The sequence below is a fragment of the Acanthochromis polyacanthus genome, chromosome 8, assembly GCF_021347895.1.
Source record: "Acanthochromis polyacanthus isolate Apoly-LR-REF ecotype Palm Island chromosome 8, KAUST_Apoly_ChrSc, whole genome shotgun sequence".
Classification (NCBI taxonomy): Eukaryota; Metazoa; Chordata; class Actinopteri; family Pomacentridae; genus Acanthochromis; species Acanthochromis polyacanthus.
Genome location: NC_067120.1, coordinates 25,678,227 through 25,691,818, shown reverse-complemented (window position 1 = coordinate 25,691,818; position 13,592 = coordinate 25,678,227). Strand labels below are relative to the sequence as shown.

Genomic DNA, 13,592 nt, shown 5'->3' with positions numbered 1-13,592 from the left:
CATGTCATAAGTCAAATAAAAACTGAGAATTGAGTTGTTGATAATCATACACGGTTATGAGAATTTTAATTCAAGCATAATAGTATGAGACTTTCTTCTTCTACAGTCCTTGCAAGATTACACCACCAACAGATCTATACAATATCCACCTATATCATCATCAGTAATGTCACTCAGACAAAAAATATTGCATTTCTTTCAGATTTCCAATAAGCCATGCATACTGGCCAACATTCTGTTACTTATAGTTTCAACATTCAAAGGTAATTTATTGTCATTGGTGGTTTCTAAAAGAAATAAAGAAGGTAGCAACAAGCTTTGAAAAGCCCATGTCAACAGCATGACCTGAAGCAGTGCTGCCACAAACACTAAGTTTTAGCTGATGATTATTTGACATACAAACGATTGTGATTAACAACTTAATTGCCTTTTCCTGTTCATTGTATGCCTCCATCAGTTATAGATTAGTGATATTTTTGCCTTCGACTACCATCACTGTGCTGAAAATATGACAAATCAACTCCTTATATTATTTTTTTTCTCATTTAACTTAAAACCAAAATGTGCCCACATTGGTGCTGTGGTGTTTGGTATAGTCTCAGCAAAGATTTTAAATCCATGACGTTATTTTCTATAGATGCTCAACAAAATGCAGTCGAATATTAGTGGTTAAGCACCTAAAATACATGCAAATAGTAACTGAAATATTACATTTACTGTTACTATTACGTACACCTTTGTGCATTTATGTAAGCACATGAAAAAAGTGTGAGTTTTCATGGAAAACTTGAAATGGCTTGGTTGACCCCAAACTTTTGAATGGTAGTGTATCTATCCACCAATATGGCATCTTCAGGTTTCATTAGTATCATCAGTTGGACTGTGGATTTATAGATATTCCTCCACTTCAGCAATAAAAGCACAATGGAAAAGTAAAAATATTTTGGACACAAATGGGTCTTTTTTTATTAATATTATCAACAGGATGAACAAATTTATTGTGTTATACCTCCTTAGGTGCATGAAGATAGCTTCCAGCCAGAAAATATGAGATGATCTTTTATAAATGGCAGAAAATAAATAGCCTGCTATTTAGCACAGCTGGAGGTGGTCATCCTCAGTGCATGTGATGGGCATCTCATCTACAGCCGATCCCCTTCATGCATCTGACTGACAGACTGCCTTACTGTGACGGCCATCTGTCAACAGACTCCCTGTTAGACAACAAGAGGCCCAGAGACTCCATGAGCCCAGACAGAGCACAGGGCACGGCTGGCACTACCCATTCACAAATATCTTTTGGGAGGACAGATGGTGCTGAGTTTTCTCCTCGTGCATCTTTTCTTCCACTATCCACCATTCCTGCACTACCTCCTCAGCGAGTTGGCACCTCTTTTGTGAATGAACATTTCATGAAAGCTGCGTTTATAAACAGCCCAAATGAAAAGGGAGGAGGCATAAGGGAGCCCAGAGTGCAGGTACCATCCAGCACAGATCCAGCCTCACTGGCCTGGGCACAAAAGGTTTCACATCTCTTCAGCTAAAACTGGCTGTGACCAGCTTCACCCCCTAATCTTTGTTTCATGTCTCACCCCCCGAAAAGATTCAACCAAGCAGATCAGTGTCCTCTCTAGCACGCTGCAACTGCACCGTACGGCTGGGAGGGCAAACCAAAGGATAAGAGTTGGAAAACCCTTCCAGTGTTCAAGCTTATCTCCAATCCTTATCTCCATTGACTTCTTAAAGCTCTTTAACCCCACAGGACACACGTGTGGGTCTGTTACCACAAAACACCTTTGTGTGACCTGAAACCCACCAAAACCAAAGACATTATATTTGTAGCCCTATAAGCTGCAGTCAATTCCAGCCATTTTCAGTACAAAAAAAAAAAAAAAATCGCTAATATTTTATTTGTAAATAAAAATATGACAAGAAATACAGGGAATATTGGACGCGCATCGCGAGGTGCATTTCCTCGAAAACGACCTATTCGTGGATTATATACCGACTTCAAGACATGTTTTGGACAAAATATTTTACTGGCTTGTTTCGTCTGGATGTCCAAGGCGGGATTATGGCCGTTTTTTGTGGAATATTTTCATCTGTGTGTAATAATGAACCCGCAAATGTGAGTCGCGCTGTGTACGTTGAAGCCGTGTACAGAGAACGGATGGATGGATATTCGTTGTTTGTCGGACAAATGTGTTTATATTACCCGCTGTGGTAATCACATCTGAAAGTGGTTTATACCGGCGGATTCATGAGAATCTAAGCTTTCCATCGGTGTATAATGTTTCTATCATCGAGTTGGCAGTGTCGTTCTATTTCGAAAAATGCTTATGCAGATTTCAAAATGGCCCGCCCGCGGGCCGCTGAACCCGTAAAAAAAAATAACAAAAGGAGGAGACTCAAAGAAAGTCCCAATAAAAAACTGTTATTTTAACAAATACTCCATTTGCCAAACACATCGCTAACAGAAGAGCTACCCTGCGAGGTGTTGGGCTTTGACAGACACTAATTGAAACTTTTCATTAATTTCAGACTATTAACAACCCAAACACCTAATTAATTAGTTCCCAAAAAATAAAATCAAAAGATTAAATGACAATGGAAATAAACTAGAGTTGCGCCCCTATGACTGAGGACAATCAGGCAATATAACTGAATGCTCCAAAACAGCTATTAAAATGAAACTGGTGGTCTCCTTGTTACTCCGCCAAGAAACATGACAGAGTAATGTGATGATCGGATTTGGATGGAATTTTCAGGGAAAGTAAGAAATGACAAACGGAACAAATGATTAGATTTTGGCAGTGATGCGGCTTGTAGTCTGGGTCCACAAATTTGTTAAAGATTTCTTTATCACCACGAGAAGCATAACATCAATGTAATTATGACTACAAATGAACACTTTGTCAGCTGCATGCTGACGATTGCATGATTGTGATCCTACTACAAACCGACCGCGACAGACCACAAATTTTTTGAAGATTTCATCTGTCAGAATTTATACAAGGACTTAGCAGCTTTGGTGGTGTACCGCACTCTTTGAGTGCTTTTTGAGCTGTCTATGTGAAGTGTCTTGCAATGCATTCTGGTACTGTCATGGCATCACTGTAACTATGGCCACAAGTGAACACTATGTCAGCTCCCTGCTGACAATCACATGATTTTGTGATCCTACTATAAATCGACCGCTGTGAACTTATCGAGACTCATCCATCAGAAATGATACAAGGAACAACTGATTAAATTATGGAGGTGTTTCTGAGTCCCATCAATTCCTGCTGCCTGCTGCATATTTAAGTTTCATGATTCAGTATCTAGACATAATGTCCACTTCCAATGCACACGCTTGTGCTCAGTGCAAGGTCATTTTGTTTGTGGGTACATCTATGTTAAATGTCCACATTCTATGTTCCTGTGACTTCTGATCATCAATAACTAACAAACAAATGCTGTATTTCTTTAAAAAAAAATGCTGCATTTCTGACAATGCCATATGGGGGAATGAAAAGCCTTGGTAGGGTACTGCACTCACTGAGTACTCTTCCAGTTTTCAATGAGTCACTCTACCAAACCCAATATTCCACTCAGACAATCATCAGCAGTTAGGTTTAGGCAAATGAAGCATATGGTTACAGTTAGAATGATTTGTGTTGGGTAAAATGAAAATCAAAGTGTTTCTCTAACCCTAGGGTTCTGTACACAACAATCACAACCAGTGGATGTTGCATTGGCACACTAGCATGTTAGACCAAACACAACAGGCTACATATCTGCCTTCCCTCTACATTTCATTTACAGCGACAAAAGTTTTGTAGAGGGGAGACAACAAAATGAATCCAGCCACAGCCATCAGCCGATGCGAGCATTACAAAATACTTTGAATGGCTGTGAAAAGTTGTCCATTCAAAGTTCATCACTGCACCTGCCACTTCTGTGTGGAAAGACACATTCATGGAGCAGTGCAGAACAAGAGCAAAGACAAGAGCATAACAGTGATTTCCCCCTGTAGCAGAATTAAAATGAGGCTCAATCAGGCCATTCTTCAGCAGTGACAGTGTGGTGGGGACAGGTCTGGCTTTGCAAGATGAGAGGTCATCATAGCTACATTAGTCACTAAAAACGCAATTCCATTACTCTACTTCCATCAAAGAATCTTTTAAACAAATTTAAAGCAACTACTCCCAAGTAGCACATACTTTTGATTTAACACATGTAGACAATGAAAATGAGACACAAAAACATGTCCTCTGAATGTTTGAGCTTGTGCATGCTGAATTTCTACACAGTGCAGGGGAAAGAGAGGGGGAGATGGGGGAAAGGGGCAGCAAGAAGGACAATAAAATTGGCATATTTAAATACGCTAAGTATATAAATATGAACAAACTTTCTCCATATTCACAGACTCCATCCGTGAAGAAATTTTAAGGTAGCCTTTCTCATGTGCTGTTGACTGTCTCATGACTTCCTCTGCACAAATAAGAATTCTGGTCATCACGATAGGTGACTGGTTGTGCTATGGGCATATACACTCTGAGCAGGAAATCTGTGCTTTGATTCCTGTTTGCTGCAAGTCAGTCCCTTGCTCTCTCTCCCACATTTGGGTTCTCTCTCTGCTGTCCCATTACACGAAGGATAAAACGCCCAAAAAGATAGCTCTTAGAAAAAAAAAAACAATTCAGTCTTCTACTGTTTTAAATGTAGCTCCATGTTTTTATATTGCAGCATGGTGAAATCTTTTTTTAAATGCTGGGAAACACCCCAAGGTTTGCCCAAAAGTTTGCAAATTTTCATAAAGTACAGACACAAGAACAGGAACTTTAGAAAAAGTCTCTCCACAACTTCAGTTGGACTCTCCAGATTCCTTGCAGATGAAGAAACTGAGTTTCTCCCAGGGTTCTTATTCTATGAGGGCAATACTACGGTTGAAATGTAGCTGTTCAAGACGTACTTGTACTAGGCGGTCATCATAATTCTGAAGTTTCAACTCAGTAAAAATGATTTTCTTTTGTTTTCAAAGGCACTTTTTATGGATGACCATGGATTTGCACATAAAATATGTGTGTTCATAAGTATCTGGCACACTTCGAAATTTGATTGCACTCTTTAAAATAGTTTGTTTTGATGTTAATGTTGTCTTTTTGCAAATTTTTGCCTGTTATTTATTTTCGTTTTTTTTTTTGTACAGGTTACAAAATAAAATATATCTCCAAAAGCAAGTTATATACAGACTCATTTAAATTTCCTGTGGTTCCAAAGGATATTATTTTACACTTGGAAATTTGAGGAATACCGCTATGCCATTTTTGTATTTTGAAATATATGTGAAAAAACTAAAAACAACTTTCTTCTTTTTTTATTGGTTTATTGCAATTTTAAACAATTTATTGTAGTAGTTAAGACATACTTTACCGTTCAAAAGTTTGGGCTCACCCAGGCAATTTCATGTTTTCCATGAAAACTCACGCTACTATTCATGTGCTAACATAATTGCACAAGGGTTTTCTAATCATCAATTAGTTTTTCAGCACCATTAGCTAACACAATGTAGCATTAGAACACAGGAGTGATGGTTGCTGGAAATGGGCCTCTGTACTCCTATGTAGATATTCCATTAAAAATCAGCCAGAATCCAGCTAGAATAGTCATTTACCACATAAACAATGTCTAGACTGTATTTTTGATTCATTTAATGTCATCTTCATTGGGGAAAAAAAAAGACTGTTTTTCTTTCAAAAATAAGGACTTTTCTATGCGAGTCCAAACTTTTCAACGGTAGTGTAAGTCATAGTATTAAAATTTGGGATATAAGGCTTATGTTGATGTAAAACAAATTTTAAAAAAAATCCAGAAAATTGCACTACAGTATGTAAAAATGTAAGAATATATCAGACTTGCACAATGGTAGGTCTTAAAGGGTTAAGACAGTGAAAATAAGTAGTATCAGAGAGAAAACTAGAACTTTTAAATGTTTTACAATACAACCCATAAACAAGGGGTGGTTTTTCATATTAGTAGATTACATTTTCTGCAAATTAACTACTTGGCGATTGTTATAATTGCAACAGTAAAACATCACTTCTTACCTATCATCAGTACATCTCAGGTTTGCACCAGTAAATAAGTCAAACACAGAGTTTGGATAGAAAATGATGTTGACAGACTCCTGATTGGCCAAGATGGAAGTGTGTGATTATTAGCACAAAAAGATATGTTGAGTGAAGTCTTGCAATATCAAGACTTCTGGCTGTGTGTTATTTTATTAAAAACCTACATCAATTCATTTTTGCAATTAGGCAGGTTGGAACAGTCACCACAGTCAGGCTTCACTGAAACCTGGAAGGCAGAGTGAGCTGATTTTACCCAACATGGCATATGACAACAGACAATCTGTAGAAGCACTGTAACATTCTCAGCATAACATTTCTTTGTGATGATAGATCTCCATATTCTAACAGGACGCTGGCACTTTGACTGACGTTTACATTCATTTTAAAATGTGTTATAAATTCTCATAAATAATATATATTCGATTTCTGAGTGTATAGTTAAACAGATCTGTTTCTGAAAAGCGTTCTGGGATTACTGCTGCTATTATTGTCAGAGCCTCTGACACTCCCAATCAGCCAATCACACTACCGTGTCCAAACTTCTCTTTTCATGCATGACAGCTCCGGTCTGGAGCCCATATGTGACGCTCTGTGCCTCACAACGTTTTAATCTGCGATCCCAAAGACGTAGAGAGCGATTATCAACAGAAAACACGAGGGACGTCTCTGTCACAAGACGAACAAATCTGTGAGGAGTTGCATTTTGGATTCGTTTCCAAAGACGCACAACGCGTTAGCAACCCCAGTTTTGAGTCGGATTTGGAAATAAACCACAGCAAGACAGTTGTAATTCTAACACACATACAAATACGCAGACGACACGCGGACGGACGGTCTCAGTTTGTTTCACACATTTCTCAGGTCACCTGAAGCGGTTTGGCAGTCACTTTAAAGTTTGCGCAGCAACTTGAACCCATCGCTATCTCGGTAAAATGTGAACATATATTAGAAGATTTAAAGGTTTCGGTGTCACATGAGGACAAATCATGAATTACATCATTCCTTACCTTGTTGGCAGATGAAGATGAAGTGTGCAGCCAGTAGTAGCCAGCACACTGTTGTCTCCATGTTGTGGAAAAAACGCTCACAGATGCGGTAAATAGGTAAAATAAAATAGTGATTTCTTCCAGGGGAAGCAGGTCCCGATCGGCCCGTGTCCTCACAGCTCCATGTTGCTGGGCTCTGCTTGCTGCAGGTGGTGCTCTGGCTGGTAGGCTGATATAGATCCTGGGTCCCGCTCCGCTGCTGACTGACTGGAGAGCAGCCGTCAGACTGGAGTGCTGCGCCGCCCACAGCCGCCGTGACACCGGCCCTCTTCCTCCACGCAGCCACTACTGATGTTACTTACGCTGACAGTCTGCATGCTTTTGTCGTCTTATTTTTGTTGCAGTTGATCATAAAACAGGGATAAACTGAAGGTCAGTGTTACAATTAGCACCACATCACAAAAGTCCCTGATATATTATTTTGATGTGAATGAAGTTTACATTCTCCAAACACGTCACAAATACATTTTATCATCTTTAATTTTTCAATTTATATTACAGTTTCATGATGCATATTTCTGACATGTATTAAATCCTCTAATGACCAAACACTTGGGGCTGAGCATAAACCCACAGCTCACTTTCCTTTTTCCCAATCAGACATTTTCAAACTTGTCTCATTATCCATCTGGGTGGGGTTCTGCTCAGGGCATTTGGACTACTGACCTTAAATGTGTCTTGTATTCACTCCTCTGTCTTTTTCTTGTTTCCATCTGTCCTCCTTTCTTCCCCTCATTCATTCTATGTCCTGTTTTCTTCCCAGCATCTCTTTCCCAGTCATGTTTTTTTGTCTTCTCCACCCAATTCTAATTCTTTCTTCTAATTTAAATCCTTATTTTATTCCTGATTCATTTCTTTTCCCTTTCTCTTAATTTTTATTTTACTTTGTTATATTTTTTGGTTTTCTCTCTCTGCTTCATTGGTACTGAGGATGAGACGAGAAAGATGGGAGACAAGAACAGCAAGAGCGGTGAAATAATACTATTAGCAGAGCCAGATCTGGAGGGTGGGAATGGATAGTGGTGGGGGTGGGTTGTGCAGTTTGTTCTCAGGGCCCCTCACCCCCCAGATCAGTACCACAACCACACACACAAGTGCACTTCAGGCATAAAATCTATCATCTGACTGGTTACTGAGAAAACATGAAACTTCATTCTGAATCATTTTGCTTTCTGATTGACTGATCAAGTGGAATAAGTGGCTCCTGCATTTGTTACATATGGATGGGTAACATCACAAAATTTGCTTGTTATCCAAATACAAGTAAAACCTGGGATAGAATCAGTGATAGCAATACTGATATGTGTTTTACTGTTAACCTCGTAAAACCCACATATAGAAAAAATGAGCACAAAAGTATATATATATATATATATGTATATGTATACACACGTGGACAAAATTGTTGGTACCCCTCAGTTAAAGAAGGAAAAACCCACAATTCTCACTGAAATCACTTGAAACTCACAAAAGTAACAATAAATAAAAATTTATTGAAAATTAAATAATCAAAATCAGCCATCACTTTTGAATTGTTGATTAACATAATTATTTAAAAAAACAAACTAATGAAATAGGGCTGGACAAAAATGATGGTACCCATAACTTAATATTTTGTTGCACAACCTTTTGAGGCAATCACTGCAATTAAACGATTTCTGTATTTGTCAATGAGCGTTCTGCAGCTGTCAACAGGTATTTTGGCCCACTCCTCATGAGCAAACAGCTCCAGTTGTCTCAGGTTTGATGGGTGTCTTCTCCAAATGGCATGTTTCAGCTCCTTCCACATATGTTCAATGGGATTCAGATCTGGGCTCATAGAAGGCCACTTTAGAATAGTCCAACGCTTTTCTCTCAGCCATTCTTGGGTGTTTTTGGCTGTGTGTTTTGGATCGTTGTCCTGTTGGAAGACCCATGACCTGCGACTGAGACCAAGCTTTCTGACACGAGGCAGCACATTTCTCTCCAGAATGCCTTGATAGTCTTCAGATTTCATCGTACCTTGCACACTTTCAAGACACCCTGTGCCAGATGCAGCAAAGCAGCCCCAAAACATTACTGAGCCTCCTCCATGTTTCACCGTAGGGACAGTGTTCTTTTCTTCGTATGCTTGGTTTTTGAGTCTATGAACATAGAGTTGATGTGCCTTACCAAAAAGCTCCAGTTTGGTCTCATCTGTCCAAAGGACATTCTCCCAGAAGCTTTGTGGCTTGTCAACATGCATTTTTGCAAATTCCAGTCTGGCTTTTTTATGAGTTTTTTTCAGCAGTGGTGTCCTCCTTGGTCGTCTCCCATGAAGTCCACTTTGGCTCAAACAACGACGAATGGTGCGATCTGACACTGATGTACCTTGGCCTTGGAGTTCACCTTTAATTTCTTTGGAGGTTGCTCTGGGCTCTTTGGATGCAATTCGAACGATCCGTCTCTTCAATTTGTCATCAATTTTCCTCTTGCGGCCATGTCCAGGGAGGTTGGCTACTGTCCCGTGGGTCTTGAACTTCTGAATAATATGAGCCACTGTTGTCACAGGAACTTCAAGCTGTTTAGAGATGGTCTTATAGCCTTTACCTTTAAGATGTTTGTCTATAATTTTTTTTCGGATGTCCTGGGACAATTCTCTCCTTCGCTTTCTGTTGTCCATGTTCAGTGTGGTACACACCTTTTCACCAAACAGCAGGGTGACTACTTGTCTCCCTTTAAATAGGCAGACTGACTGATTATGAGTTTGGAAACACCTGTGATGTCAATTAAATGACACACCTGAGTTAATCATGTCACTCTGGTCAAATAGTTTTCAATCTTTTATAGAGGTACCATCATTTTTGTCCAGGCCTGTTTCATTAGTTTGTTTTTTTAAATAGTTATGTTAATCAACAATTCAAAAGTAATGGCTGTTTTTGATTATTTAATTTTCAATAAATTTTTATTTATTGTTACTTTTGTGAGTTTCAAGTGATTTCAGTGAGAATTGTGGGTTTTTCCTTCTTTAACTGAGGGGTACCAACAATTTTGTCCACGTGTGTATATATATATATATATATATATATACATAAATATATATATATATATATATATATATAGTTTAAAATTTTGGAATCACCCAGACAATTTCATGTTTTCCATGAAAACTCCCACTTTCACTCAAGTGCTAACATAATTGCACAAAGAATAGAATAGAATAGAATAGAATAGAATAGAATAGAATAGAATAGCCTTTATTGTCATTGTACCGGGTACAACAAGATTAGGATACCAGTTCCCATATGGTGTCAAAGCAAGAAAAACAGCAATAAACAGTGCAGTTTAAAAAGAACAATAAATATATTTACACAAGGGCATATATGCAATAGCAGCATGAGTCTTTCAGGTGCCGAAGGAATGTGAGTGTCAGGCTCTGTGATTGTTGACTGCAGTGATAGCTTTTGGGAAGAAGCTATTTCTGAGTCTGCTTGTTCTGCTTTTGTGTGACCTGTACCGTCGACCGGATGGCAGCAGGTCAAACAGATGTCAAAGGTTTTCTAATCATCAATTAGCCTTTCAATGCCAATAGCTAACACAATGTAGCATTGGAAAACAATGCTCCTCTGAACCCATATGTAGATATTCCATTCAAAACCAGCCATTTCCAGCTAGAAAAGTCATTTAGCACATTAACAATGGCTAGACTGTATTTCTGGTTAATTTAATGTTATCTACATTGAAAAAATGCTTTCCTTAAAAAAAAAAAAGGACATTTGTAAGTGACCCCAAACTTTGGAACAGTAGTGTGTCACAATTTCTTTAATGGATTGAAGGTTAATTTAATTTTTAAATGGCTATTTCTGAATATACTTGAATATATCACAACCAAATCTTTTCCCGATAGGATACTTTTAATGGCACATAGTGCAGTGAATTCTGTGTATATTGCAGCTCTAAGTTCCTAGGGTGCGATCTGAAGTATGGAATCTCGACTGATGGTGTTTTTCAAGCAAGATTTTGTATCTGTAGTGTGGATACTTTGTGGGAGATTCAGTCCACCCTGACTGTCAGCAGTTACAGTGTAAAAAGGAGAGCACGCTAATCTTGTTGTGCCAGACTAACTCTGTCAAGACATGTTTTTCGTAATCACTGTAGTGATCTGTTCATAGTCTGTCAGGGTTAGGTGTGTTGTGGGGCCATAGTCTGTGAGGAAGTATCACACAGCAAACAAAAATGCATAACCTGAGAAGTCAAGTTAATGTTGCAATGAATTTGTAGTTCATAATGTTCATAATAAATAAAGTACTTATGAAATTAGGCAAGTGGGTACACTGCAGAAACACAGAGTTGAGGAAGTCAGACAGCTTATTTTAAGGTGGTTGAAGCTGATTTTTCATGAAAGACAAATTCTCTTGTCAGGCACCAAATGCACACTATTTTCAGGCTTCTCATCTCGATTGTCAGATGCAGAATATGCAAAATCCATGAGCTAGACGTATCTTGTCTGCTACATCTAAAACACTGGATGGAAGATTTCCACGATGACCATTTTGGTTATCCAAAAAAGAACATATGTTTCAGTGATGTAATATTTTACCATTCCCTGTAAAAAAATTCCCCTAAACTCACAACAGTACAGTCACTCAGAGCAGTGTTTTGTAAAAGCACAAAGTCATTGTCTCAACATTTACATATGTACTGGATGGAATATTCTGGTGAAAATAGTGTGTCTTTACTGTTGCCATGGCAAAATAGTGAACAACCACAGATGGTGACACACCTAAAACCACAAGTACCAACTGATGCTGTGTGCTGACTAAAAGAGTTCTTGAGAACATTTTAATTGCACAATAATAATAATTAGATCTAATTAAATTAGTGTGGGATTTTGTAAGTAGTTTAAAATGATAAAGAAATACTTAATGACCTAAAAAATTCAGCCCTCTTGAAACCCACCAGTGGTTTTAAAGGCATGTTGTTGTTAAAAAAAAAAAAAAATCACCAAAATGACACATTTGTCATACTCAGAGGCTGTAAAAATGGGACAGGAAGAATCATCAGATTTTAAACAAGAAAAGCAATCAGAGAGGGCAGCACTCCACCAAGGCTGCTCAGTCGTATGATTTCCGACAGATGAAATCTTTAAAACATTTGTGGTCCAAAGCGATTGATTTGTTGTAGGATCGCAGTCATGTGATCGTCAGCAGGCAGCTGACACAGCGTTCACTTGTAGTCAGAATTACAGTGATGTTGTGCCGCTATCTCACAATGATACAGAAAGCTTTATCAAATCTGTGGATCCAGACTATCAGCCGCATCACTACAAAAATCAAAGTATCTGGTCCTTGTGTCATTTCTAACTTTCTGTTTCATCTAAATCTGTTGGTCTGTTTTTTAATAATGTTGCTGACAGACAGACAGACAGACCAACACTGATCGCCACATAAGTCCAACTGTCCTTGAACAAATCATGTGTGACTGAGCAGTTCCATCAGAAAAAAATACCAGATATAAGTTTAAAATTAGGACATTTCAACAGAACCACTTTAATTTCAACCCGGTCTCACGGGGATTCATGAAACTGTCACGTAAGTTTTAGTTTCGGTTTCGTGCGCACCAACACGATTTCGTCATGTTTTTCGTGCCGCTCACCACGAAATGTTTTTCGCTGTGGTAATCACATCTGAAAGTGGTTTATACCGGCGGATTCATGACGATCTAAGCTGTCCATCGGCGTATACTGCTTGTGTGATCGCGTTTGCGGCCGCCGGCCGCCGGACATTCTTGAAATTCCTATGCAAATTGGTAAGTGTACCACCGGCTTATGGTTAGGTTATGGTTATGGTTATGGTTAGGGTTATGTTTAGGAACGATGTCATGCAAAATATAGCGTTGGATTCGCCACGGTTTTACATTAAAAATATAATATACACATTCTTTTGAAATACGTTCTGAGTGGCACGAAAAGTCCGCCGTTTAAAATACATTGGTGCGCATTTCGTGGTGAGCGGCACGAAAAACATGACGAAATCGTGTTGGTGCGCACGAAACCGAAACTAAAACTTACGTGACAGTTTCACGAATCCTCGTGAGATCGGGCTCTTAATTTACATGTTTCATTTAAAAATTCTGGAAAAATAAATCATTCCCATCAGATCCTGTAAAAAGCTAAAATTCCTGTACTGATTGGTGAGTAGCCTGTTACATGACAAAAACTCAGCAACTTTTCATCTGAACTGCTGCCTGTTTACACAGAGGAGATAAGTATGGAAACAAAATAGAGGAATTGAAATGGAAATAAAACACACTGAAACAATAGTGTAAATACAGTAAGGCCCAAAAACACATTGTCAGCAACATATAGGAAGATACATCTACCATGTTGACATATTTCTCCTAACTTGATGTGTAGAGTCGTGTGAAAAATGTTTCTAGAAGTTCTAAAAATGTAAATAGTTAAATATCTGTA

General features: G+C 38.5%; 1 protein-coding gene across 3 annotated transcripts in view; it reads right to left on the bottom strand.

Moving 5' to 3' along the window:
• Positions 1-7,394, bottom strand: part of ptprz1a (protein tyrosine phosphatase receptor type Z1a) — a 204,102-nt gene extending 196,708 nt beyond the window's left edge. For 2 of the 3 annotated variants that reach the window (XM_022211189.2, XM_022211190.2), the window contains exon 1: positions 7,124-7,394. In XM_022211189.2, coding sequence (XP_022066881.2) covers positions 7,124-7,184 — 61 coding nt within the window. In that variant the 5' untranslated portion in view covers positions 7,185-7,394. The remainder of the gene's footprint in view (positions 1-7,123) is intronic. The other variant, XM_022211191.2, reaches the window with a different exon arrangement.
• Positions 7,395-13,592: the final 6,198 nt, after the last annotated feature.